This window comes from Poecilia reticulata, chromosome 5 (assembly GCF_904066995.2).
Source record: "Poecilia reticulata chromosome 5, P_reticulata-male-v2, whole genome shotgun sequence".
Classification (NCBI taxonomy): Eukaryota; Metazoa; Chordata; class Actinopteri; order Cyprinodontiformes; family Poeciliidae; genus Poecilia; species Poecilia reticulata.
In genome coordinates this window covers 19,789,315-19,816,922 of record NC_088834.1, presented here as the reverse complement: position 1 = coordinate 19,816,922, position 27,608 = coordinate 19,789,315, and the positions used below count along the sequence as shown (strand labels likewise).

At 39.3% G+C, this 27,608-nt stretch overlaps 2 protein-coding genes across 2 annotated transcripts; one reads left to right on the top strand and one right to left on the bottom strand.

Moving 5' to 3' along the window:
• Nucleotides 1-470: 470 nt before the first annotated feature.
• LOC103465332 (insulin-like growth factor-binding protein 6) lies at nucleotides 471-5,154 on the bottom strand. The gene is made up of 4 exons (XM_008410024.3): nucleotides 2,829-5,154; nucleotides 2,278-2,306; nucleotides 2,076-2,195; nucleotides 471-870 (listed from the first exon to the last, which is right to left on the bottom strand). The coding sequence occupies exons 1-4, from the start codon at nucleotides 3,151-3,153 to the stop codon at nucleotides 766-768; spliced, it is 579 nt and encodes a 192-aa protein (XP_008408246.1). The 5' UTR covers nucleotides 3,154-5,154; the 3' UTR covers nucleotides 471-765.
• A 48-nt stretch (nucleotides 5,155-5,202) lies between these two features.
• On the top strand, nucleotides 5,203-27,041 carry LOC103465333 (SPRY domain-containing protein 3-like). The gene is made up of 11 exons (XM_008410026.3): nucleotides 5,203-5,316; nucleotides 6,680-6,827; nucleotides 6,915-6,990; nucleotides 9,435-9,559; nucleotides 9,926-10,058; nucleotides 10,139-10,327; nucleotides 16,588-16,737; nucleotides 20,784-20,841; nucleotides 23,161-23,280; nucleotides 23,354-23,472; nucleotides 23,564-27,041. The coding sequence occupies exons 2-11, from the start codon at nucleotides 6,700-6,702 to the stop codon at nucleotides 23,696-23,698; spliced, it is 1,233 nt and encodes a 410-aa protein (XP_008408248.1). The 5' UTR covers nucleotides 5,203-5,316; nucleotides 6,680-6,699; the 3' UTR covers nucleotides 23,699-27,041.
• The last annotated feature ends 567 nt before the right edge of the window (nucleotides 27,042-27,608 follow it).

Here is a 27,608-nt window from a genome sequence, read left to right as displayed (position 1 = left end):
TTCTTGATCATGAGTCCATTTGTTTATACAGAAAAGAAAGATGATTTTTTTTTTTTTTACAATATTTTACTTCACAAGAATACTTTACACATTGTAATACTGCCTAAAATCATCAGTCGTCATCACCAATATTAAACGTCACCAACGTTATAAATAAAAAAACATTCAGGTTCCTAAGTTCCCTCAAAGGAGTCCTAGTGTTCGCTTTTATATGTAACACTAACATAATGAACAATTTAACATAAATAGACGTATATACAGTAACATAAATTCGGCGACATGTTTTATATGCAGCAGGTACTTTTAAAACAGAGTGGTTTCGAAGGAAAGCATACTGAAAATATGTAAATATCATAGAACCTGAACACAATCGTAAAAGAGTTTGTAATTTCTCATTGCTAGCTTGTGAATGTTATGTAACTGATTTCTAGAAGTTTGTTTAAAAAAGTGTTAAAAGTCTTTCGGCTGAATGAGTTTTTAAAAAGTTTAATTTGTGGCACTCGGATCATAATTGACATGCTTTCATTCTGTATATCATTTTAGCTGGATTATTTTTAGCTGCAGTCCGATCTCCATTGAATATGAAGGAATCAAATCAGCACAATCCGAGTGTATTCAGCAGAGGGCGTCAGGAGACAAAGTTTGATCACTACGCAGCTCCTCGGGGAGGAAGATCTGCTTTCATCTGGTAGAAATGCAACATATGGAACGGCGAGTTCAGGTTTTAGGCCCATGTTCCTTCATCTGCGTCGCCTTTCCTGCTCCTCAGCAAATCACGTTGCCCTGTTGTTTAGTCTTGGGCGGTACGGAGAGGCCGTTCACATCCACACACCAGCACTTTCCACGCTGCTTCCCCAGAGACGACCAGCACTGCACACAAAAAGCAAATGAGCAGAAATCAGAGCTTAACCAAAAACACCTTGTTTCTGTGGTACTTCGTTCAACCTTTAAAGCCTGAAATTATTTCAAAATAATATATCTGGGATATGGAGTTGAACCACGATGTCACTAATGTCAGAGGAATCACGTTTCACACTAGAAGATTTAAAGGCTTTAAAAAGAAGTGTATATATTGCAGCACCACATGGCTTTAGCTGCAGAGGCTATTAGCTGGAGTTCAGTCTGGGCTTCAGGTCGTGACCCTGAAACCTTTGCTGTATATCTTCCCTTCTTCTCTACCAATTTTCTGCCTGATGACTGACAATAAAGAACACACAATCTTATAAAAAGGAATATGTGTATGACTGCATACAAATCACTGACTTAAGTTTCTTTATGCAAAGATAAGTCCATCTGAAGCAAAAATGTAGAATTGGTTTGAGGCAGGTTGTGCAGGAAGTGACTGTTTTTGAGCTACATAATAAGAAAGTGGGAGGAGGGCAAGTAGTTCATTTTTTTTGCTCCACCATGGACACAAAATTGCTCTTTCATCATAAATATATAAACATTTATTGAGTTCAGTTCTTGCCATGGTAGGTGGTATACGTGACATTCAGCTCTGGAATTTTCAGCAACATTAATTTTAATCAATTCTATTTCTTTAGTAAAGTTTTTTTTTTTTTTCTTCAAATAGTTCCCTTGCACACCCAGAAAAATGCAGATCCAAACGTGGCAACATTATGATTTAATCAAGATGCAGTGATGGTGTATTTAAAATGGGGCAAAGATTATTTTTTATTTAATTTAGCAGTCATGAAAACAGCTGAAAGAAAAAAAAAACATAAAAATGGAACTTCACCTCAAAATATACAACCTGGATAAATGTTTAGCCATTAGCATCAATTTAGCCAAAACTACGCAAAAATAAATAAATAAAAAATCTCCAGGGACACAGGAGGGGTAGGAAAACACACAACTTCAATTTTACTTTCTATTACCATTAATCCACATTTTTCTGACTTTTCTCTTAACTGTCACAAAACATCCACCTGGCCAGATATTTTCTTTTCAGGTGAGTCAACCAAATACAATAGGACCTGTTTAGTTTGTCTAACACAAACTAAATATAATTAGTTTAAATACGTGGAATGAAACTTGAATTTTCTTACATGGTTTTTCTTTATTTAGAGTCCTACCTGCTTCCTTTTGTAGAAACCACTTTTATCACAGTTGGGTATGTAGATATCATGACGGGACTTAAATAAATGGGCGTCAAGATCTTGGATGACTTTCATTAAAAGTTTGCGGCAGGGAGCCTGCAGGAAGAGACGGACACATGCAGTGTTAACAGTGTATGACACACAGTCTGCAGTTTGCTGAAACGGAGATCATTTTTACCTCATTGGGCTCCTCAGTTGGCGCCGATTCTGAGATCAGACAAATGGAAATACGACAGACATTATTTACTTTGCTAAAGTTGCAAAAGGACATTTTTCAAGTAGCTGTTGTGCACCCTTTAGTTCCACGTTTAACAAAAAGCAGTCAGATTGATAAAATCCACATCTGTGGGAAAGTAATGAAAAGTTACAATGTGATTATTTTCTGACCATTCAAGACAGAAATTGTATTCCTGCCTAAAATGCTCTCCGATCACATCCAAAGAAAACTTGTAATTTGCCAACACCACTAAACCAAAGTTACTCATTCATTCACTCAGCCCTGCAGCGACTCTTTCTGAAACACCATCAGCTGATGATGTGCACAGTTTCAGACTAATAAAATGCATTTTACTTCACAAAGCACATAACTCCCAGCAATAATAATAATAATAATAATAATAATAATAATAAAAATACCTAACATTTGAAATGACACTGAAATCCATAGAGGAGAGCTGTATAGGGTCCAGTCGACAGATGAGTTAGAAACAGCAGCTCTGTATGTCTTACCTGCAGGGTAGACCTGCGTAGTCGCTGTGGTGCTGCTGACATTGCTGCAGACTCCTCTGCCCTCCAGCAGGGCACGCAGGGGCCTCGGCTCATCCTGTGGAGGCTCACAGCGCAGACCTGGGGCACAGCTCAGAGTGTAGACGCCGCACGGCTCCCCAGGAGCCAGAGAGGCCACGTCCAAATCCACAGGCTTTCCTGCGCAGGTTGGACATCCTCTGGACGGCGTGGTCAGGATGCTTGACAGAGCAACCTCCCGGACGAGCAGCGCCAAGATGTTTACGCACAGCAGCATCTTGATTTGAAGGCTTTCCATAAGTAATTTCATCCTAATAGAGGCTACCACTGCGTTTCTGTAAAAACGTTCTGTCCTCAGAGATGTTTAACTCCTCTGACTGCAGTCTCTCCGTCTGTAACAGCTGGGTATAATTTCCTCCTGCCAAGACAGTGATGATAAGGCAGACAGACACTACTGGCAGCACCTTTTAAGGAGCCTCCAGCAGCGAGTAAAGGTATATGGGAGGGTACGAGATGGAGAATGTTAGATTTTCCTCTCATTTTCACGCAGCTGAGCACACCCCCAGTTTGACACGACACACACACACAAAGACTCACACACGTTCAACCAGTTTGTTGTCCGTCAGCATGGAGAACTGTAGTGTGTTCAACACTGGCATAAATCACAGGTAATCACAGTGTTTAACGCTCCATTGCTCCGACTTTTCCCCATCTGGAGAGTCATTTATTTACGGAGACAATGCCTGAATGTGATAGACCAGTCCAGTGAGCACAGAACCCAGTCTACCCAGTAACTGAATGAATATTTAGCATCAGTAATACTTTAGATCACCAGACCTCATACTTTTAAAAAGTATAGTAGCAGATCAAGACATGACTTCTGTGAAATTAAAACGAAACAAGAAGCAAAAAAACTTTTAGGCATTGGCTTAATAATGTAGTTTAATTATTTAGTTACACAATTTTCATTTCTGGTGGTTTTTACTACACTAAATATTTTGCACAAAAATGCACACACAAACAAACGTTTTTTTGTGCATGTTTTTCCTCTTAGTGTTTTAATGTAAAAAATGCAGATACACGCATTGCTGTTAGCTTGCATTGTCAGCTGGTTAATTGATGTTGCTTGAGGATCATTTCACCACTTTAATCCTGGAATATTTTGCGGTTCTGATGTTTCATTTGATCAGTGGATTCAGATCCAGCAAGAAAATGGACGGTACAATATTTTTAAGTTTAAGCTAAAATAAAGAAGATTTAAGCTCTTGGTTGCCATTTAGTTCATTATTTCAATGAAAACTAATCTCATATGCTGCATCCAAGATTTTTTTTTTTTAAGTTTTAAAGAACTTTAGCGAAATATACATACAAAATTGGGAAATAGATCATTAGAACTGAAGCCTACAATTGATAAATCTTACTGGTTTTCTAACTTGGAAATAATTATGTTACTCCAAGATCCAAATTCCTACTTAACATCTGTAGAAGACAGAAGCTCAAACTAGTCCACATTTTGATTTTTTGGGGGGCTAAGCTCCACATTAAACTGTTATTTGTTTCATATTTTCCTTTTAAACATTTTAACACTAACATTTACTCTGATTAATAGTAACCCAGGTTCCACCAGTAGTATTTATATTGGAGAACAAATGGCTTTAGATCTTGTAGTTGCAACAGACATATTTGTCAACCAGATTACAAGTTCATTTATAAAAGCATTTATCATGTTATAGTTACTACAGACATTAATTTAATAAAAAATTAATGTCTGTTACAAGTTATAGAAACAATGTTAGAAATCCAAAAGTTAAATTGCCACATTTGATTTTTGACATTACTTTCAAGAGAGTTGAACAATTTTATTCAGAGAAATTTCAGTGTACAGTTTGTGATGTTTTTCCTGTAATAACAGTATCCTGAAGGATTTCAAAGCATTTCAAACTTGGTTGTAGTTTCTGAGGAAATGACTTGTCAAGGTGTGTCGCTAAATGCTCAGTGAGTAACATTAGCAGCTTAGGGCAGAACAGTCCCAGGCTGTAAATTCCACACTCTATGAGTCACTGACCCACGGCAGTGGTCTCTGTTACACAGTCTGTGACAACACTGATTTTGTAAATCAGAAGTCAAAAGCCATAAATAAAAAATAGTTCTCTCACCACATATTATAAAGTATAAATTTAAAATAAAATAAGCACGTTCATAAATAAAACAAGTAAGAAACAAAACAAAATGAAATGGATCAAAATAAGCACATAAAATTTTAAAAGAAAAATATATATACGTTTTTAGAAAATGAGTAAAACACATTATAAACTACTGCGCTTTGGCACTGCGCGGGTTAAAAATTCCTCACATTTGATTGGTTGAAGAGGCGGGACTTCCGGGAGAGCAGGTTGGACATAAAGTGACAGACTTCACCTCCTGAAATTAAGAAGAAAAACCCGACGGACGACGCGTTACAAGTTATAAAACAGTAAGAAACCAGCGTAAGATTAAGAGTCTTTGAATAGCATCGGCGTGACGTGGGGTAAACTGCTGTTTTCGTTTCATAATCAGCCCCACGGCGCGGTAATGTTTTAACGCTGGAAACAGCTAGCCGGCCAACAGTCCTCCTGCGTGTACTTTACGAGGCTGCGTTTAGGGGCGGCTCGTAATTTCATGGTTTGGGACGTATTCATACACCATCATTAAAACTGAGCATCTCCGGTATTAATTTACTTTTTCAGAACACACGACCTATTAAGTCCAGGTAATTAATCGCTTTTAACTGATATTAGACGTCAGTTTAGCCATAAAGGACTCATGGTTTCCAAATCATTGTTCCTCTTTAAAGGAAACATACAGAGTTCAGTTTTAGGTAAATGAGGGTGACGTAGCAGGTAGGATGATACTGCTCGTTTATTTGTCGGTAGAAAGACAAATCAATTCATTTTACTCAGAAGATAGTAATTATTCTACCACTGGCAATGTAGTAAAGTTTGTAGACAACGATACCCGGTGATGTTATGATATACGGTTCATTAAAATAGTAATGAAAAAAAGATATATGATGATACATTCTGGATACGTTTTATGTAGATTTACAAAACTGTGCCATAAACTTTTTAATAAAAAGCTGCTCTTTAGTTTACAGAAAAGCCAGGCACAGATTCACCGGATAAAAATAAAAAAAGTTAACTGCAATTTGCAATTACTTGAATATTTTATGCTGAGCTTTAATATACCATTCATAGCTGTATTTGTGTTTTTAGATTTTCTGAACCGAAGTCCTGAGTTTGGTTAGGAAACTTCCTTTTTGTGAAACGGTACATTTTTACAAGTGCTTCTAAGCCTCTAAAGACCTGAGGAAAAGGGCTGAGACCATCTCACGGTTAAAACTGTTTGGGTCTTATGTTTATGCCCATTGGCAGCTGAGTCTACGTCCAGGCCTGTACTTGTCTCTGGAATATGGGATTAAATGGAAAATCTCAAACTTCTCAAAGGGAAGGGTTTGGCCTAAGGATCAAATCCATAAACATGTTGTTGTTAAGCAACAGTGGTGATCGTCTTGTGGTCAACATTGGGTGGGAAAGAGTGTTGTCTGGTTGGTTACAGGACAACGTTTTAGTTCAACGGAAGTTTTATTTCAACGGAAAACTGTATTAAGTTAAACAAAACAATTATGCACATAAAACTACTTAAAGTACCACTAAGACATCTCTGTTTAAACCCCACAACTTGATTCTTTTGTCAGATTTTTTTTTTTCACCTTCCACCTTTCATGTCTTTGTGTCTTTTCTGAACATTAATGTTTTAAACCTCGACTGCATCCGGTGTCTGTTTTTTTTCTGCCTCAGGCTGGGGATGATTTTCAGACATGGACGACATAAACCTTCATTATCGCTTTCTGAACTGGAGGAGACGAATTCGAGAAATTCGTGATGTGCGAGCGGTGCGTTACCGGGATCGGTGGAGGAATATGTTCAGAGACGGCGACATGCTCAGGTAATAGTGATGGGCAAACTAAAAGTGAAAAAGCTGCATGCTCTCAGCTGAAGTAATAACTCTGTCTTGTTCCTGACGCGTCTGTAGGTATCATGGGGATTCGGACGAGGTCGGCTGTTTTGTGTCGGGCAGACCCTTGTCAAAAAAGAGGCGCTATTTTGAAGTAAGAGCTGATGGTTCCTTCTTTTTGTATTGTTCTTTTCACACAGGAGCTCCCTATTTTCTCTGGTTCTTGTTGTAAGACAGGATGCATGTTTCTGTTAATGTGAAAGCAGCAGCTTTAGTGTTACTCACCATGTGATACACAGTCCTGGGGAAATAAAAGTACACCCTCATTCAGTTTTAGAGTTTTACTCAGCTATTGCATGGTGCAATTCATTGAGAGTCTACCAGGGTCTTGCCTCAGGTGTACAAAGAAATACAAGCTATGCCAGACTGTCATTATTTATCATAGACGAACCCAAAATTAGTCAATACCTTTTAGCAAGAATGAGTCAAAGGAGATACTGAAAGCATGCCTATCAGTCTCTGACATCTTTATAGAGGAATTCTGACCCACTATTTATTACAACATCTCTTCATGTTGTCTATGTACTGCTCTCTTAATGTCCTGCCATCGCATTTTAGTCAGGTTGAGAGCTCTGCTTTATTAATTCATCACAACAACTTGATTTTGTCCTTTTCTGTTGTGGATTTACTGCTGTGTTCGGGTTCATTGTCTTGTTCCATGATGCTCAGCTGCTGCACAGATTGACTCTAGAATAGTTTCCTATAAAGAAGTTTATGATGGACTCGATGACACCAAAAGGTGTGCTGGTACCGTAGCTGCAGAATGAGCCTGAATCATCAGCCCTGCACCGCAGTTCATGATAGCTGATGAGATGTTTGTGTCGATATGCTGTTTGGTTTCCCAAAACAAGTCTTATAGGCAGAGTATTGTGTAAAATGTACTTTTTGTGAGCTTTATGTTACAATATGATGTCGTTCCCTCATCTAAGTCAGACCTGGAGTTTTCCTTTGATTATTTCATTCATCTTTGAGAAATTCTTTTATTCTCCCTCTGTTCTCTGTTCTGGAGCTGATTGTGTAAAGAAAGATGAATCAACTCAGGAAGTTTTCTTGAATCAGAGGCTTCTTCCAACCTGCTGCAATACTGACCACTGCAGGAGATCCTTCCTACTCTCAGCTATAAGTATTTAAAATAAAATGGATATTGCTACTTTATTTTGGGATTGAAATAGAATAGAATTGAATTAACTCGATATTAGTTGTAAATATGCATATATTTAAGCCAAATTATATAATTTTAACCTTGTGTAAGTTGAGTAAAATCCTCAGTAAACTCAAAATTTTGCCTCTATTTCAATACTCTTTAAAGATATGCATCATAAATCCACAGTGGAAAAAGAACGGTTCAGCTGCATCATTAAAAGCACCAAAATGACGACATTGATATTTGTGGTGAATGTGGGAAATCTTTTGAGCAGAACTGTATTTCCTGCTGCAGAGGAAACATTCAAAATAAATGTGTAAAACCACTCCACAGTTCTTTACAAGTAGAAACGCAGCAGACTCATTACTCGGATAGCTGTAGTTATTTGGTAATTTAAACCGTTGTCAAAGGAACTGTTTGTATGTCTGTAAATCCACATTGCGTAACGTTTTGTGGTGTTGAATTTGCACTAAAAGACCTTAAACTACACCTGCTTGCTCTGAAGAATGCCAAACTTTAATTATGATATCAATCGGCTCAAATCCTAACATTTAACCAATATCCAGAAAATCCCAAATAATCTGTGTCTCACAGATTATTAAAAAATCAGACCTTACAGTTGCATAAAGATAAGCTTGAGCTGTAATTTTTTGACCTTTGGGTGCTTATGACTCAGTTGTCTTTAGCCGTCACTGTGGTTTCTGAGCGTTTGCTCATTTCTTTGTGATCTAGATACTGTACATGACAAGCAAATAAGGACAGTGAGTGTTTCTGAGTTCGCCGTGCTCTGACTTGCCTTACAGTTACATCCTGGCTGGTTTAATGTGCGGTAACGTTCTCACCCCCAAAACTTACTGGCGGCTCATTCTTCTGACTCAGCTGTTCTCAGGAAGAGAAAGAAAACCGTAGATATGTGGCAGTAAGTGAAAAGTTTACCGATTTGATGTCTGATGTGGGGGGTTTCTCTGCGGGTTACAGGGAAACGCAGGCTTATTACTTTTTACGCCCATTGAACCAGTGGTGAAATGAGGTCATGGGAAACAATTTGAAAGTTTCCTCTTCCTCGTCTCCGTGGATTGTGCTATAAATGTGCCCCATCGGGCGCCCTGAGGCTGATGTCATGTGGTCACTATGTAGTTGTGACAGCAGTTGTAAACGCTTGACTTAGAAATGTAATCAAGCAAAAACAGAACAAACTCATCGCAAAATAAAATCTAATCGACTTTGTCATGAAAAACTAGAGGCAGTAAATCTCCTCTCAGCTTCTCGTTTTCTAACATTCCTGTGTTTGTCCCAACATACCAGACATAAACGTGCATTCCCACCCAGAGGGCTTCTTCTTCGGCTCTTGGCATGTGTTTATCTTGCAATAATGGAGTCCTTGTTCTTTCCAGGTGACTGTCAATGATACAGGAGTGAGGGGGATGATCGCTGTCGGTTTGGTGCCTCAGTCCCACAAGCTGGATCATCAGCCTGGCTGGCTCCCAAACTCTGTAGCTTTTCATGCTGATGATGGCAAGTAGGTCATGATGATTTGTTTTAATCTTTACAGTGTATTGTAAGGTTGCAGATAAGTTCATCTCTGGCTCAGTTCAAGCCTTGCTAACTCTTCCATATTTTGTGAAACTACAGTTAGAAGTGTCTTTGTATTTTGTTGGTATTTTATGTGACAGATTATGTTGCTTCTTTTGTTTTTTTACTTAAGAATCTCAAGTGTGGTGTGATTTGTGATTTTGAAGTGCTACTAATTCATTCCTTACATTAGCATTTCTGTTAGCATTGAGTCTGTAATTTGATCTCAGTATAAATCCAGCCAGTCTGGGAAGTAGCATACAGTATACTGTAAATTATATATAGTATAATATTCCCTGTCTCTTCCCTGCAGGCTCTATAATGGCAGCACAGTAGGACAGCAGTTTGGTGCCAAATGCTGCAGAGGTGACAAAATTGGTTGTGGAATATCGTTCGACTCCGATGACGGACAGATAACAGTGTTTTTTACCAAGAACGGCGAAGAAGTAAGTGTCCTGTTTTTCACATACAAACCCCTATTTGGCGCTCGTCTAAACATTTTCCGGCTCTCCAAACGTTCGCTCAGATCGGCAGCGTTGAGATCCCAGCGTCTCCTGAAGATCTCTACCCTGCAGTGGGGATGCACTCGCTGGGGGAGGAAGTGGTTTTGGACCTGAATGCTGACTGGAGGGCAGAGGAGGATGATGGACAGATGATAGTTGATAGTCATGAAGAGGACTGGAGCCGTCTCCATGACGTCAAAGTGACGGGCACGGTAAGTCATTCAGAGGGTTTGTCATTCCTGAGGGAAATGTGCAAAAATTTCTTTGCGTGAGTCACTTCAGGCAGCGTCAGCTGTGATTAGCATCTGAAAGTTGGACGTTTAAAAACTGTGAGGTGGAATTAGGAGAAGATGAGCTGCAAAAGCCTCCTCTTGAGGTTTCTATGTGAGAAAATTTGCATTTAGATGGGGCTGGGATTCTTCTTCATTCTGTCGATGAGAGTTTTTAGTGGGTGCTGGTAGCACATTTACTGAAAAGAAAAAAGCAGTATGATAAATTGTCTGAATAAATAATGCAAGTGCTGTGTTAAATGGGTGAAGTTAATTAAATATGCCCGTTCTCTAGCTTTAGCAAAGAAAACCTCACACCTAGAAACACTTACCAAGTCTCCCTCTGAATATTTTGGCAGGTTTTTTTTCCCCCCAAAAAACCCAAACTACTTAAGAAATGTATCAAAAAACAAAACGGAACGTTCTGTGCCTTGCAAAAGTAGCTATTATTCCTGAACTTTTCCACATTTTGTCACATTGCTTCTGCAACCGTCGATGTATTGGGATTTAATCTGTTAGACCAACACAGGGTAGCGTTTTTACGAAGTGAAAGGAAAATTATGCAGTTTCATTTTTAGTTTTTACAAATAAAAATCTGAAAACTGATCTACATTCTATTCAGTCCTTTAGCTTAGCTCATCAGCAGCTCAAGCTCAGTCAGATTTGATGGTGGATTGTCTGAACGGCAGCTTTCATGGCTTAATGCAGATTCTGTCAGATTTAGATCTAGACTTTGACCAGGTTGTTCTAATACATCAATAAGCTGGATTCTAAACCACCCCATTGATTTATGTTCAGGGTTGTTGTCTCCCTGGAAAATGAGGCTCTGCTCCAGTCTTAAGTCGTTTGGTTTTAATGACAGGTTTTCTCCCAGGATTTTCTTGTATTCAGCACTACCCACCTTCCCAGAAGAGAACGAGTCTCTACCAAATGATAGAGCCTGCACCATGTTTCACTGTGAAACTCTTTAGGGTGATGGATTTCCTCCATGAAGAGTGTTTGTATTTTGGCCAGAAAGTTGAGTTTTGGTCTAATCTAATCAGAGCACCTTCTTCCACAGGTTTGCTCTGTCCGCTACACGGCTTGTGTTGAATTTAAAACACTGACTTCTTGAAAGTTTTATTTCTATGACTTTTTCCCCCCCTTAATTTTTCCATAAAACCCAGATTTGTGGAGTGCATAACTAGTAGGTGTCCTTTCACCTGATGTGTTTATTTCCGCAGCTTCCTCAGGGTTACCATGATCTTTTAGCTGCTTCTCAGAATAATGTCGTCCTTGTTGAGTTTTGCAACCTAAATGTGATTCAAACTTGTCCTCAACTGTTTCCATGAAGGATCTGCTGTGTTGTTTGGTTTTTGTGAAGCTGTAACAGTTTAGATAAATAGTCAGGCTTTTGTTTGTGTTGGTCTGTCACATAAAATACCTATAAAGTCAAATTATATGAATATTATTGTCAGTCACTGTAGCTATAAATAGAAGAAAGAGAGGCAGAGATGCAACATATGACACAAAAAGTTGCTCAGATGTACTTCTGCTTATCCTGAGTCATTTTGTCTCCACTTGCCCTGTGGAGCATCAGGCTTGCGCCATCTAGACGCTGCAGCACACAGGCAGCACTCTGTTTATTCTGAGTTTGCAGATCGTTTAGAAAGCAAATCGGCCTCTACGTCAGCTGAATGTCCCCGATCCAATTGACAGGTGTAGTCGTCTCTACACCTCGACTAAACGGATCATATCAGTGTTACAGAGTTGCTTAAACTTCAGGGAGTAAGGCTTCCCTTGCATATTGTTGGGAAAGCTGTTATTTATACTGTGAGCTTTAGATTTCAATAGTTATTATCTACACAAAGTGTATCTGTTTCTGTTCTTCCACCAAACCTTTCTCCCCTGAATGGGAGCCGACCATAGCTGTCTAATGTAGTTAAATCACAGATTAGACCAAGAAGTGCGAATCATGCAGCCATAATTACTGGACAGTCACTTTCATAATGTGTGTAGATACTAAATTAATGTGAATGTTTATAAAGCTACAACCTGTTGTGGTTAAGATTTATTGAGATATAAAAAAATCTACACAAATGATTTATGTATCTGACCTGGTGACCCACACTGACTGTGTTTAAAGTAATCTAGATTACTGTTCATTTTTCACTTTGTCTGACATTTAGAAAATCAATGGAGGAAAAATATTAATTCTGGAAGTTGAGAACTGCAGTATTTTATGTAATGCCACTCATCCTTTGTATCACTGGCTTTATCGTGTGATCTCTCATTTCCCAGCATCTTGTTGCTGCTCTGCAGTTCAGAGAGGAGAAGGGACAGAAGCAGTGGTAACTGGGCTTCTCCGTAGCGATTGCTGCATCCTGGGAATAGCACAGCGGAGCTGGATTCAGTGTAAATTAGGGTCTACTTTTATAGGAAAACTGTCGTTGGGAGAGAGCAAATGGGTGAAGGGGCGTGAGCGCCTCGTACACGAGGGTAATTGACTGCGCTAAAACCCTCCTCTTTGCTCTGGATGTTTCTAATGCGACACTATATTTGTGCAGACGGTACTGGGAGAGGGAAGGTTTTTTTCTCACAGATCATCTCATATTGTATCGTCAGGACAGAGATAGTTCAAACAAATATGCAAAAAGAGATATTTTTTACAAAATTTACCTTTAATGTAATAAAATAAAAATGGTGCTAGTTAACTGACTAAAACAGTTCTTTCTTTCTTTCTTTCTTTCTTTCTTTCTTTCTTTCTTTCTTTCTTTCTTTCTTTCTTTCTTTCTTTCTTTCTTTCTTTCTTTCTTTCTTACTGAAGCTTGAATAGAACAACTTTTAATTGTAAAACTTAACATGAAGGCTCTTATTTGACCGTGATGCAGGCCTCATGCTGGGGGTTTTGTCATTCACTGTACAAACTATCATATATAAACAGTCTACTGAACAAACTCTGCTTGCTCAGCATGATGAATAAACCATCGACGTTGTTTTATCTCAGAGCCAGAGTGGCGTGTCTTTAGTTCAGCTGCAACAGAAAGTGAATGGTTTGGCTGTGAACTACGCCGACACGCTGTGCATCTCCGTCTCTCCTGGGATTTTTAGCCTGGCTTGTCCCGGCACATTCAGCAGCTTTTGATGTTGAGTCTGGAAGTGACAACCTGACGGATTAAAGCAGCAGACGTGAGCTTTAGTGTTAGCAGGTGGCGCAACCCAAACCCAATCTATTGATGACCCAAACGCACTCACATGTGTCGGGAAACGTTAATACTTATTTTCCACCTCGACATTAACAGTGCTCCACACCTGAGAGGTGTTTAAAACTATTTGGCAATAGTTTATGAGATGATCTTAGTTTTTTCTTCATTGTGTTCTACTTAGATGGCTTAAAATAATCTTACCTTATCTCCCATTTTCACAAATAAAAACTGTCGTCATGCTGGTGCAAAAAACTGCAGGTTTACACAAGCAGGAGATTATAAACTCCTGCTTTTCTTTTACATTACAAACTTGAGGTGCCAGACCTTCAGCCAATGCAGTCATTAAATTACCTTTTAAAGCTTTAGAGTGTCTTTATGATTTCTATGATTTGCAGAGGAAATGAAAGGTGGCTTTAGCTCCAGCTGGTCAGAAATGGACATGAACTACATCGTTGGTGTAACAGTAAGATTAATTTGGGTCTATTAAGGCTTTATTGAAATAGTTCTCTTTTTCAGAGTGGACTGATGATAGGAAATAAAACTTAAATGAATTTCAGAAAAAGAGTGCATTTTAAATTCAGTTAACTTCTAATATAATTTCACAGGTTGAATATTCCCAGCCTTTCATTTCAATAAACTAGTTTACATCCTCTGCAGTTTATATTTTCTCTTAACTTTAAACCCCCATAAGTTAAAAAAACAAAACAATATTTAAACCAACTCGGGCTGCATTTTACAGGCTTTTAAGGAGTTTACATTCAGATACATTAAATCCTGCAATGATTGTGGAAATGTTTAATTAAAAGAATCACTAATTTTTGTTATCAATGTCTCCATTGAGAGGGAGAAAGAAAGAGACACTCTGATCAAAATAATTTGACTGCTAAATTTTTTTTTTCAAATGCAGGTTTAAGTGTTCACAGCTGCCCAGAGTTGTTGATTAATACCTAATGTTTAATAACGGAGCTGCAGCTGGAGCATGTGTGTGTAGTTATCCTTCCTACGAGACAGATCTATGGATTTTAATAACCATAGAAATTATTTTAAATCAGCTCCAGATCTAAGCAGCCATGAAACTGTCATAGATTATGTTTTTGTGTGCCGACTGATCCCAATCAAAGCCCTACTTTTTCTCAGAGTTGGGAGTTGAGCTCAGTAGAGTATGATTAAAATCAACTTTACTTGTACATTTTTCACACATTTTTCACAGAGATTATTGCTGCATTAGTGGGATTTCGTAGTTTTTCTCATTTTGTGGACTCTCCTGTTGCAGGGGGCAGAGAACCCCAGATCACAGCAGCACTCCTGCACGAGGAGAAGCAATTCAGAGTCAGGGGATCTAATCAATATCAATGGCCTGATATCGTGTAAATAAATGCACACAAAAAATGGCCTAGTTAGATTAAAAAGTTTTTGGAAAGTTAATTCATGGATAAAGAAGCAGTCCCACTGCATTTTGACTTTAACTAACCAAATTTCTTATCTCTAATTTCACAGATGATTGATACTTTGGCTTTAACAAATCCCCAACCTCAAACTGGCCAATCACATAATTAGGTTTTAAAAGCTAAGAAAACGACTGCTGTGTACGGTGGTGGTAGCATCATGCTGTGTGTCCGGTTTGCTGCTTTCAAAACTGTAGCATCACACCAGGTGGGGATTTCAAACCAATCCAAACTGATTTCCATACAGATAAACGGTTTAACACTAAAGGGTTAGTTTGGACTTACTGTGACATTATCGTCTATAATTGCTCTCCCATCTGGAGAATTGAGTTCATTTTCACAGGCTGATGGAAGCTAGCTAGCTGGACTTATGTATGCTGAATCAATCTGCCTCACCAGGTAAATGTGACTCCGCCTGAATATTTATCAAACAGGTATAAAACCTATTTGCTGCTGCTGCACAACTAAGGCAGAAAGCCAATAGATCTGGCAGGTTGATGCAGCCGGACGACTCAAACCATGAAGCTTAGAAACACGAAGGCAGCTCAGCTAGAAGAGCTGCAGATGTGCCTAACTGTTTACATCTGAATAAAACGCAGAGCTTTATGCAGCTGTTATGAATGCTTTCATTTTGATTGCTAAGGTCAGCTAAAGCAGGAAGTGTATGTCTGACTAGCTGCTAGCTTTCACTTTTCTTGAGAATTTATTTAATTTCCAACAAGTTCAGGAGAAGATGACATCTTTCTGCTGCATATAAGGGAACTATTTTGCTTAAATTCAGAGGAAAAGGAAGCAGAGCATCTATTTCTAGCGGTAAAAGTCAGTTACTTTGGACAGAAGACTGAAACTAAAATTACTTAAAGGGACAGTGTTGTGTAAAATTTCGCTGCTTTAAGTTTTATTCTCATCAAAAATATACCTGGAGTGTTGTCTTGAGTCTTTCATGCAGGTTTGAGGAAACCCTTTAATCTCCATGGCAACCATTCAGCTGTGCAGAAAGCCTGGGTGGACATAGCTCCACCTCCTAGGCTCAGCTTCTCCTCGGAGCTGCAGTTTACAAGTTTCAAAGCTTCCGCGTTAAAAAGCAGTCCTCTCTCTGACTCCCCAACTCTGCTCCTTCAGACCAGCCAGCAGAAATTAGCAAACACCTGGTGGAACCGAGCATCTGCTGAGTTCATTGTATGAGCTACTTCTCAGTGTAATGCTGGTAAAAATGTTGTTAAAGGGTTAATAGAGGAGTGATGTTGTGATGACTTCCTGAAGGAGGCGTTTCAGAAAGAGCAGGACTTATAAAGAGACAAAGACCTAATTTCTTAAAATTACCAAGTAACATTTCTTTAAAGTTATATTTGATATATAAAGCATTTTTAATAACAACTGAATGTAGCACACTTGTTTGTTTGTGCTATAAAATGACGCTGTCCATGGAGAATACCCAACACTGCCCTTTAAAAGGCTCATTTCTCTCTCAAAATTAAAATAAAAATCATATTGATCTCTGTGCAACATTTTAAAATTATTGATTTGATGTCAGCCAGTGATTTCGGGGCCGTTTTTCTTCTCACACCCACAGCTGCTGGAGTACATGGGGAAAGGGAAGGGCATCATGGACGTGGGCCTGGCTCAGGCTCGGCGACCTCTCAACCCTCGCTTCCACTACTACGAGCTGGAGATCACAGACGCTGGAGAGAAGTGTTACATCGCCCTGGGTCTGGCACGCAGGGTGAGCGCCGCCTTACATCAATCCAGACATTAATTCGCTTCACGCGCTCAGTGTTTTATTAAACGCTCCTCTTCCCTCCTCAAACACCTCGCCATCCGTCTCCCTCGTATGTACTTTTGCTCTCAGTATTTCCAGTGCGAGTGATGGATGGCCGTTAGAGGAAAAGCTAACAACTGAATAAATATTGTCTCATTTCGCCTCCATGTCCGGTTTTCCATCAAAAGTTGTTTCTTCCATTTACACGCTAATCCACTATGGAGGGATTACAGTTCAAAATGGCATAGAGATAAGATCTGATTATTTATTTTATTTTTTTTCTAGAAATATTTATTCCTTCTGTAGATAGGAATGAAGTCTGGTACGTAAAGTCTTACTTAATTCTTCCCCTCATAAAAAGGTAATAAGTGATATATATTTTGGAAATAAGCCTTGTTGAATGTTTGCCGTCATTCGCCTCAAGTGAAATCATCGCGAACACTGAGCACATCCTGTTTTAATATAAATAAAACGCTGCAGTAATTGCTGAGGGCGCACTTATCATGTCGTTTGTGTGTGTGTATTCGAAGGATATGGAATGCGATGTCGTTGCAAGCTTTCGCTTGCTGCTCTCGACTGTTTGCCTCTAATTGATTGAGCATCAGTCATCGGAGTCGCAGCGCTGCTTTGCCAGCTGCGATAGCACCCACAGCCCAGGAGATGATGAATTATTGCTGCTGACGCTAAGATTGCCCCGTCTGCGCTGTTCTGACTTACTCTGTGTGGGCTTGTTATACCCTCAAGTCAGATGGGGCAGAGAATAGCGCTCTGTCATTTGGTTGATTATTTTCCTGGAATTGTTTTTCTTGCCGTGTCTGCGGTTAGTTGAGGAATTATAAATCCATCAGAGGGTCATTCCTCACATCTTCTCCTGTAAGGGCATCAGGCTGCTGATGGGAAGCATTACCTCCTGCTGCAAAAATCAAAACATCTTCTTCACAATCATCGTAACCCGAGCTTGGCGAGCTTATTAGTCGCCCAGAGGTTAAGTACGCTGGATAAATGAGCGATTGTTTATTGTGGATTCCTTTTCCGTTTTCTTCCGTAAGGGAAAAGTGTCAATGGGTCTGTTGTGTTTGTGTTGGCTTACTTTATGTTTCTTTCCTTCCAGCACTCTCAATTTGCTCTGTTCCCAATTTATGCCCTCCATTTTTTTTTTTTACCAAGCCACCATTATTACCGCCTCTGTTGTCACATTCTTTTAGCTTCTACCTGTAAACAAACCATTTCATGTACATATTCATGGCAGGGAAAACATTACAGATTCCTTTGGTTCAAATAAATGTCTTCAGCTCATCAAAAAAAAAAAAAGTCAGATATTGACGGTGGAGCAGAGGAGTGTCACCTCTGGGAAGCTTTGTGGTGACAGAGAAAAGGTTTTGGTATTTGGCTAACTTAGGCTAGGTGCTCACAGCAGTCAAATTCGACCGATATCTGACTTTTTTATCGCAGTCTGAACAGCCCGGTTCCCATTTTTACCCCTCCAAAAACATCCAATCTGTGGTGCTAAATCGTATACATATGATTGTTTTCAAACCGTCTGCAGTCAGAACAGTCATGTCGCACTTTATCCAACTTGTATGTCATTGATGCAAGACATGCATCATAATTCTGCACCAGAAAAAGCCAGACGCAGTAAGTCCAGGCAAAAAATTGTTAAAAATTAAAATTAAACTTATGAAAGAAGCCAATGTCACTGAAGCTCTTTACATCACAATCCATCCACTCCTGGTTCTGATTAAACATCCAAACAGGCTTCTCTTCAGACATTATTGTTGTAATTAGCTGTGATTTATTTTTCTTAATGTTTGTGGTGTTGATTATGTGACAAATACTATCGGCTCGTGTTGCTGATTAACTTTAAAACGCCTCTATCAATTATTACTGTATTTTTCGGACTGTAAACTGCTACTTTTTTCCTATGCTTTGAACCATGCGGCTTGTAGCCCGGCGCGGCTTTTCTGTGGATTTTTCTTCAACCACCAGGGGGAGCTTTAGCAGGAAGTGAATCATTGGAAGTCAAAATTGGAAATCAAAGATGAAAGTGCTAAGTTTCATTTAGAACAAACACATGCTAGCAGCAGGCACGACGGAGAAATTTCTTCAAACTCATATGATGCAGCGTTTAAGTTGAAGGTTATCAATCTGGCAGTACAGGAGGGAAATAGAGACGCTACAGGTAAACTCGCCGTGAACGAAACCATGGTTCGACTTTAGAGACGTAGGGCTACGTCCTTAATAGCAGATTTATTAGGATGCAGGTCCTTATGGAAAACCGAGAGCGGTGGAGATGCCAGTGGTTTATAGCCCGGTGCGGCTTATATATGTACGTTTCCAGTTTTTTTGGTTATGTTTTTTTTTTTTTTTTTTTTTCCCCAAAACATTTGTAGGTGCAGCTTATAGTATGGTGCACTCTATAGTCCAGAAAATACGGTACCTCCAATGCACTTCTGTGTGACGTCGGTGTTCTTCGTCTGCGCACGCGGGTTGCTTTAACATTGTAAACAGTTCACACTGACGTCTGTTTAAGCGGTCGCGTTATCTGCTGATTGTCCCCCGTTCCTTTACGTTGATCCATTTTAAATGAAGTTTGTTTCTGAATATGAACCTCGACTTCAAGAACTAATCAAGAAACCGGCGCAGCTGAGTCGCCTGAACCTGACCAGGCTCTGTTTGTTTTTGCATCGTACGCTGTGCCAAGCTCACTTAACATGTATTTTGAAGTTCCTGCACAAAGAGCTTATTTTTCTTCCTAAGGATTTGATATTGCCTCATCCTCCGCTGATTTTGGTTCTATTTCACAATTTGAACTGGTTTATGACCTCTGATAAAGTCATCCGGATTATCCTTTCTCGTTCTGTCTTTTGTTGTGGTCGTTCCTGCTATCAGATTTAACCAATAAAAATTCAAGCAATGGTCAGACCAGTAAAACACACGTAGGACGCCTGGTTCAACCTGAAAAATCCTTCACAGCTTAGAGGCTACATCTGATGGAAGATGATATAGTTTTTCTAATTGAGCACAAGATTCATGCCGACACTCAAATGGTTTAAGAGCTTACCTTGGTTCATTGAGACCAGTGACGTGCGGTGAGGTTCATAGCTGGTGAGGCACCGACTTAATTATTTACAAATCTAGACCCCCTGTATGTTATTGTTTACGTAAGGAAATTTCGCGCATGCGTACAATGCTGGAGGGCAAAAAGACTATTCTTTAACATGTGATGCTTAGCCGCGCCGCTGCCGCAGAATAATTCTGTTATCTCAAACTTAGACATGTAGATATTATTAATTTTGTGCAAAAGGAGAAACTGTTAAAGTACAACTCAAAACCACGTCTTTCTCTCTCTCTATCAGCGCAGCTACTGTATGGCTAGATCGCTGTTACTGTCTCTTACTCTGCAGTTGTGGAGTCACAATGTCTGGGTTCATGAGCGCCCCCAGCGATGAGGCAGGAGAACTGCCTGCCTCACCTCGAATCTGTTCTCTGCCGTATGATCGCTCCTCAGCACACAAAACACGTTACACACACGGTTAGTGACAATAAAAACACAGTAGATTAAATACATAAGATAAATTATGGAAAATCAGTTCATACGTTAAATGTTTTTAACCATTTTATTGGCGACGTACAGACAAGAGGAGCATGCTCTCATAGTGTGGCAGCCAGTGCAGTTAGCGAGAGGTTGCGCAATCCCAGGTGAGGCTCAGCTCGCTGCTGCCTCACCGGCTTCCAAGCATTTGAATGGGAAAATGTGAAAATTCAGCAATTTTGAAGAAAAAAAAACATCAGATTTGGTTAAATTAAATGGAAAATAGGTACTTTATAGTACAATCCACAGGGTGAAAATATCAGTATAAATGATTTTATTATTATTACATTTTTTTTCCATGATGATAGGTGAGGCACAGCCTCATCTGCCTCCCCTGACCGCAAGTCACTGATTGAGACACTTTTAATGTTTTCTATGGATTTATTTCTAATTAGGTAATTTGTCTTTTGGTTTGCAGGACTATCCAAAGGACAAACATCCAGGTTGGAACAAAGGCTCCATCGCTTACCACGCAGGTGAATCATCTCTGATCTGTCTGTTCATGTTCTATAGATTCAAGACTTAAGAGCAGTTTCAATAGCACTTGGAAAGAAACTCAATACTTGAAACTTCTCACTTCCTGAAAGGTATGAAATCACACAAAAATACTCTTACACAAGATGAGAACAAAAAGTTCTTGGATGCAGAGTTGGGTGTGTTTTGGCGACCGGCTGGATGACAGCACAGGCCGTTGCCTGGATAGCGGCAGGATGGATGTAAACATAACCAGGAGGACATGTGAAAACTAGCTCAGCAGGTTCATTATGACCAGGGTGGGGGCAGCAGGTCAATCATCTCTTTTCCAAGCCTCTGATTGATTCCTGTTTATCCAAACAGACTGACTGTTATTCCTGCTGGTGAGCGTCTGAAGTAAAACGTGGAAGTTGGCTTGGATTCCCAATGACTATTACTTTTTTTTTTGTTCACATTTTGTCGCATTACAACCAAAAACTGTGACGTATTGCAATAGGATTTTATGTGATCGACACTCAAAGTTGTGCATATTTGCGTTAGTCCAGCTGGGTGTAATTTAATCTCAGGATGAATCCAGCTGTTCCTGACGGGAGCATTGAAGAGCAAACGGCAACAGCAGACAGATCTGCAGCTCAGGCTGTTGACAGCACTGTGATGCTGCGTTCCAGTTGCTCTCTGAACTGGGAAATTCTGACTTTCCAGTCCGAAAAATCGACTGGAAAGTCCTCCGCAGTTGGATTTCCAACTGGGAGCGACTCCGACTACCCCCGTTTACAGCGTTTCAATATGCCCGCTCCTCACACCAACAGCAGGAAGACGCGGTGGAAAAGTGCGTCTAAAATCAGTTTTGCATTTAGTGCCTGCAACTCTAAACTGAACAAACTAAAAGTGGTGAAAAGTAAAGCTTCAAATCACCTTTATGCTACTGGGAACAATGTTTATGGTCGTCACCATGTCGAAATTTCATCTTCCTAAATGGAACGCCGTTAACGCGGGTCTTGCGTCAAACCCAGCTCAGAATTCCCACTTCCTCTGCAACTGGAACTGGGTTAGTCATCGATCCTTAATGTGCTTAGTGGAGGAGTGGCAGGAAGAAAGCCATTGTTTGAAGGAAGCTGAAAGACGTCACAGCAAACATGTGGAAGAAATTTCTCTGGTCTGATGGAGAACGTGGATGTTCCCCAGCTCCTTCCGCTTCATATAAACGAGGCTGGTTTTCTAACGACTACAGTTTACATCTGAGGGTTGAAGATGAAACCACACAGCTTAAAATTTCATCTGGAGTTTGGTCAGATTTTTAAAACTATAATTTTTCCTCCATTTCATTATTCTCCACGTTTCACATGAAACCCGATAAGGTGATGTTTGTTGTTTTAATGTGACAAAATGTTGAGTGTTTCAGGTCATCTTATGTGATAAGATTCACTTATTAAAAGACATTTTATCATTTTTTTTTTCTTCTGCCTTCTGTTGTATGAATATCATAATGAGTTATTTGAAAAAGTGGAACAAAAATCCAACAAATAGCATGTTCAATGGTGACACTACGCAGAAATGTAAAACTAGCAAAAACTTCTTAAAGAAAATGGAGAACATTGCAGATCAGAGTCGGATCTTTGAAGGCGGCATGAAGACGAATGTTGCTCTGGGATTATATTGTCTCGCAAGTTGAATCTTTTCATTTCAGCTAATTGTGTTGCAGGCTCAGGAAATGCCAGTTATTAAGCCCAGTTTCTCTGAATATAGATTAGATCAATAAAAGAGGATGTTTGATAGAGAAATGTGAAAAGTACCTCCATGACGGTGAATCCAGTACTTCTCGTTGTGGATCCTTTAGCTTGAGTTTCTGCATCAATTCTTCACAGCACGAGGTAATTATTGTAATAAACAATAATATTGTTGTTTTGAGGCGGTTTTCAAATAATATATTAACAGCATAATAATGAAGCTCACCCTCTAAAGAACAAAGTTAAACGTTGTAAAGAAAACTGAACACCGGAGCTGGAGGATACTTTAAATATCCAAAATAAAACAACCAAGAACAATAAATGAAATGGATTAGGAAGCCTCTGTAAACAACATTACTCTTCAAAAAATATTAATCATCAGAATAGAAATTGTCGAACTCCTTTTAATTAATCCTGCAATTAATTGCTTAATGCAGCAGGCTTGGCAATCAGTGAAGGATCAGAAAAGGGTCAAGTCAGCCGTCTGTGTAGGAAATTACAAGGCCATAGGGCTTTTGCATCAAAAATAATAATCTCTAACGTGTCATAAAAAGCTGGATTCCGGGTTTTTAACGTCTTCCTCGTTGGTCGCAGACGACGGGAAGCTGTTCCACGGCAGCGGGGTGGGGGACCCGTTCGGGCCGCGCTGCTTCGAAGGCGACATCATGGGCTGCGGCATCATGTTCCCACGAGACTTCAGCGTGGACGGAGGAGGTGAGCGTCCTCGCGTCGTCTCTCTTTTCTCGCTCTCCCATCGGCTCGCTGACGCCGACGGCGCTCTTTTCAGATGACGCAGACGACTTCGACCTGGACGTGGCTTCCAGCGAGGTGCAGAACAACCTGTACGCAAACAACGACGACGAAGAGGAGGACGAGGGGGACGACCCGGAGGGGAGGAAGGTCATGGTGAGATTCTGTCTGAAGGCAGGACTGTAAAAACCCGGACGCCGTTTGGTCGATATTCACCGCTCGTTTTCCCGCTTTTGTGTTGGAACAGGTGTTTTTCACTCGGAACGGGAAGGTGGTGGGGAAAAGGGAAGTGGCCTTGCCGCCAAACGGTTTCTATCCCACGATTGGGATGATGAGCACTGGGGAGAAGGTCAGAGTCGAACTACGTCCCCTCAGCGGGTGACGGAAACCAGGACAATTAAAAACCTTTGGGATGATGGACGATTCTTCCAAATCGTCGCTGCACTTTCACGGCGGAAACATCACTTTACATGCTGACAAAACGCGTCTTAAAGATTCACGAAAGTAAGATCTTTAAGACATCTGTGCCTAAAAGAAACGGCTTTATTACAAAATGTTTTTTGTACTGTAAGAACCTGTTGAAGCAGGCTGAGTTTGGAGGGGAAAAGTTATTCATTTTGACTCACGAGGCTTATTGAGATGCCAAAAAACCCAAAAAGGTCTTGAATAATGAATGTAAAAGTCCAAGTAAAAGAGACCTGAGTTACCAAACAGACCCGCAAAGGCAGTCCTGGTTAAAATGAGTTACTAGATTATGAAATTATTTCTAAACTGCAAATGTGATTTATTTATTCTACAACGATGAGGCAGAAATGGAAAAGCCCTTGAATTTTGGAGGTGTGGTATCATTTCACCACGACTGCGTGCGTTTGCTGCTGTCGACGGTCCAGTACTGACACTCAGTGGTGAGACGGCTCACAGGCAGCAGCCACTCAGTAGAACCAGCTGCTTCACGTTTGGAGGAAGCTGTTTCAGGTAACTATGAGGAAGTAAAAGTGCAATAATAATAATAATTTGTTGAAATCAAAGCTATTTTTATGCTTCTTGTTTGATATCTTGCAATAAGAGAAAGTGGATCTTAAAGCTTTAAAGAGAGTCCTTATTTAATCTGAACCCAACTAAACGAGGCTTATAGGATGAATATTAAAAAAAAATGTAGATTATTTATTTGAGGAAATTAGATCTTGGTTTCCTCACTGACCAGATGATGGAAACATTTTATGCTTCTGAACTAGACCGAAGTTGGACAATATCATGTGTATGATGTTTTTATTTTTTTGTCTTTTCAGAATATACTGAAACGGAAAACAATCGGTAAACAAAACAAAAACACAAAATCTTACCAAGTATTTTTGGTCTAGTTTCTTGTGCAAATATCTAAGTAAGCCTGAAATATGACAAAAATAACTTTAAAGTAGCTTTTCAGAAAGCTAAAGCAGCTAAACATAAATAATTCTGCAATATTGATCAATAAGTTCTGGTCCCGCTTGCAGATTTTTCCACTTATTCCAGTGGATCAATGTGTTGTTATAAGTGAAATGATCTGCCAGTGGAACCAGCACTTCTTCAGTCCTGGTTCTACTAACTTGCTGAAAAGTTAGTTTTGTCTCATCTCAATTGTTCTAAGGTAATTGGACCAAAAATAACAGGTAAGTTTTTGTGTTTCTTCAGTTGGAAATTCATTTTGAAATGTGTTATTGAGCGTTTCTCTTTCTCTGTCTGTGGACAGTCACCACACAAAGCTGTGTTTACTTTCTGTTTTTTGCTTTTACTTTAAATGTGTTTTTTTTCTTCTTCTGTTTAGAAACATTTGTGATTCAGGTGAATCTGTATCGTCACATTTCATATTCTACCCTTTACTCTGGCTTTTTTTGAGGGGGGAAATATCAAATTCAGATATTGTTTTTTTGTGAAACATGGGGATTAATTTACATGTACACACATTAAATTAACTTTGTTTTACTCATGAAACAAGAACCATCAGCTGTAATGTGACTTTTAACTGAAAAAAAAAAAAAGTTGCACCCAGTCCTTAGGTTGAGATTCAGTTTCTCATTGCTGACAATCTGAGGAGCGTTTGGCCCAGTCTTCACTTTGAGCTGTGAGATATTTGATTTAAACCAAATATGCCCCACCTGCCCAAAGGTCATTATTCTCTCCAGCTTGTTCCAGTCAAACCTTCATGTTTTTCTTCTGTCGGCCCCCTGGTGGATCTTTGGGACTTCGTTCAGCATCTTGCTGTCGGCTTTCAGGGTGAACTTTGTCGGACAGCCAGACCTGAGAGCTTTGACTGTTTTTGAATGTCCTTGACTTGTAGATGATTTTCCATACGTTGGAATGGCTGATATTAATCTCTTTAAATCCCTCAGACTCATAAGCTGCTACTGTCGTCTTTCTGAATGGCCTTCACTCTCACTTCAGCAGCTAGGAGCACTTTAAACAAACCGAGGTCTAAATCTATGTAAAGTGACATTGTTCCAATCATACATGGCTGATGTCATAAGCCTGTGTGATCTTTGGCCATTTCAAGCGAGAATGGATGTGGAGTTTTTTCTTTTAAATTACTTTTTAACAGTTTCAAATTGTCGTCTTTCTTCCTATATGCTGGAAAAACAATCTTTTCCATGACTGTAAGCTAAGGAAAAATACTAAACTGAGACAGATAACTAAAAGATTTTTTAAAAATGTGTACTTTCTATGTTTTTTAATTTCATGTGGAAAACTACAACGAGGAATTTGGTTATTTGACTTTTCCACGTGGAGATTTGAAAAACTTGTCTTTTTCTCCCCACCACTTAATCAAAATTTCGATGTAAATTTTAAATGTGTACTTTGAAATTGAAGCCATACTTGTTCTCAGGTATATTTGATAATCAAAAACGTGTTCTTAAGTTTCTTCAGATTTTTTTTCTCTCCTTTTTCTGTGATTTTATTTATTTTTTTGCTCTGTGTCAAATTTGCTCGTTTTTGTTTTTTTGCCAAAATTGTTCTACATATTCTGGTCACCTTTATTATTATTATTATTATTATTATTATTTTTTTTTTTTACCTCTTAGCAAAGACAAAGATTCATCTTTCTGTATGGCTGCAGAGTTAAAGGTCTGTTGAGAAAACGTTCTGACAGCTACCTGTAGACTTTTGAAGGAATATGTTCTTCAAGTCTTTTAGTCGGTAACGACTACATTTAAAGGGCTCACCTGTCTTTTTTTCTATCGCCAGTACTGTTCTTTTAGCGACAGTTCCCTGTTAAGCTGAACCTTTGAAATAAAAACCTATACATTTGTCTTAACATGAGACCTAATGAGCAGATTGTCCTGCGTGAAATGTTGAACCTTTATGAAATGATCTGCCACAGAAAGAGGATTTGTGTTAAAACTCGATCGATGCAGACAGTAAAAGGTCTGATTTCAACCTTTGCTGGATATATTTAATCGAGGCTGAGCGAGTTGTTCTCTTCGTTTCGAAGCTGAGTTGCTGCTATTTATGTGCTGAAAATGCTTGGTGTAAAAATCACGTGGTTCTGTACTGTAGAGGGAGTCTTTGTTTGTTTTTATTGTTTACTTTTGATGGTGAGACCAACGGACGGTCTTCAATGGAATATCTGCAGCATTTTTATCTTCAGTTCAAACACGTCCTTCATTTGTACTTTTTCCTCCTCTCACCTCTATTTTTTTATGTTGAAAGCAATAATGCCAAAAATGTTAATAAATTAATATTTAAACTCACCGCAGCGCCGACTCCGCTCCTCCTTCTGTTGCACTGAGGTCGCAGCGTTCTCACACTTTAAATGTGTGTAATGAGTAACAGCAGCAGCACACCACAACATCCATATTGCACTGTGTGTTGCATGGATGTTGTTGTGTGCCAACATTACAATTTAATATATTTTTTTTGTTTTACGTATTTATCTTGCTGTCTGCAAACCAAATTGCCTTTTAGGAGATGAGTGCTAAACTTCCACTTAGAGGTAACGCAAATATCTGGAAGTATTTCTGACCGCCCAGATGCTCACTTTTATCTAACGTAGGTAGTTTTAAAAGCTACATTTGACAACATGTGAGCATCTGTATGTTAACGTCAATAACCTGCTAATATTTACTCCTGCTAAAGAGAAAAATGGACTAATAGAAATAATATTTAATTCAATAAACTCTTGAAAACTTTTGTTAAATTTAGCAGGTGTTTACTCCGTATTTTCGGTCAAGTCTGTGTTTTAAAATAATGTCTTATTGCATTATTATTACGGGAATCATCAACATTGTCTTTACACCAGCAGAAATTGTTGTGGTTTA

Excerpts from the sequence above, each read along its gene's own strand:
- LOC103465332 (XM_008410024.3), bottom strand. The coding sequence starts at position 3,153 with ATGAAATTACTTATGGAAAGCCTTCAAATCAAGATGCTGCTGTGCGTA. Across the intron at positions 2,307-2,828 it reads TACGCAGGTCTACCCTGCAG|AATCGGCGCCAACTGAGGAG; the intron begins GTAAGACATACA and ends GTCTGATCTCAG. Across the intron at positions 2,196-2,277 it reads CAACTGAGGAGCCCAATGAG|GCTCCCTGCCGCAAACTTTT; the intron begins GTAAAAATGATC and ends CTCTTCCTGCAG.
- LOC103465333 (XM_008410026.3), top strand. The coding sequence starts at position 6,700 with ATGGACGACATAAACCTTCATTATCGCTTTCTGAACTGGAGGAGACGA. Across the intron at positions 10,328-16,587 it reads ACGTCAAAGTGACGGGCACG|CTGCTGGAGTACATGGGGAA; the intron begins GTAAGTCATTCA and ends TCACACCCACAG. Across the intron at positions 16,738-20,783 it reads CCCTGGGTCTGGCACGCAGG|GACTATCCAAAGGACAAACA; the intron begins GTGAGCGCCGCC and ends TTTGGTTTGCAG.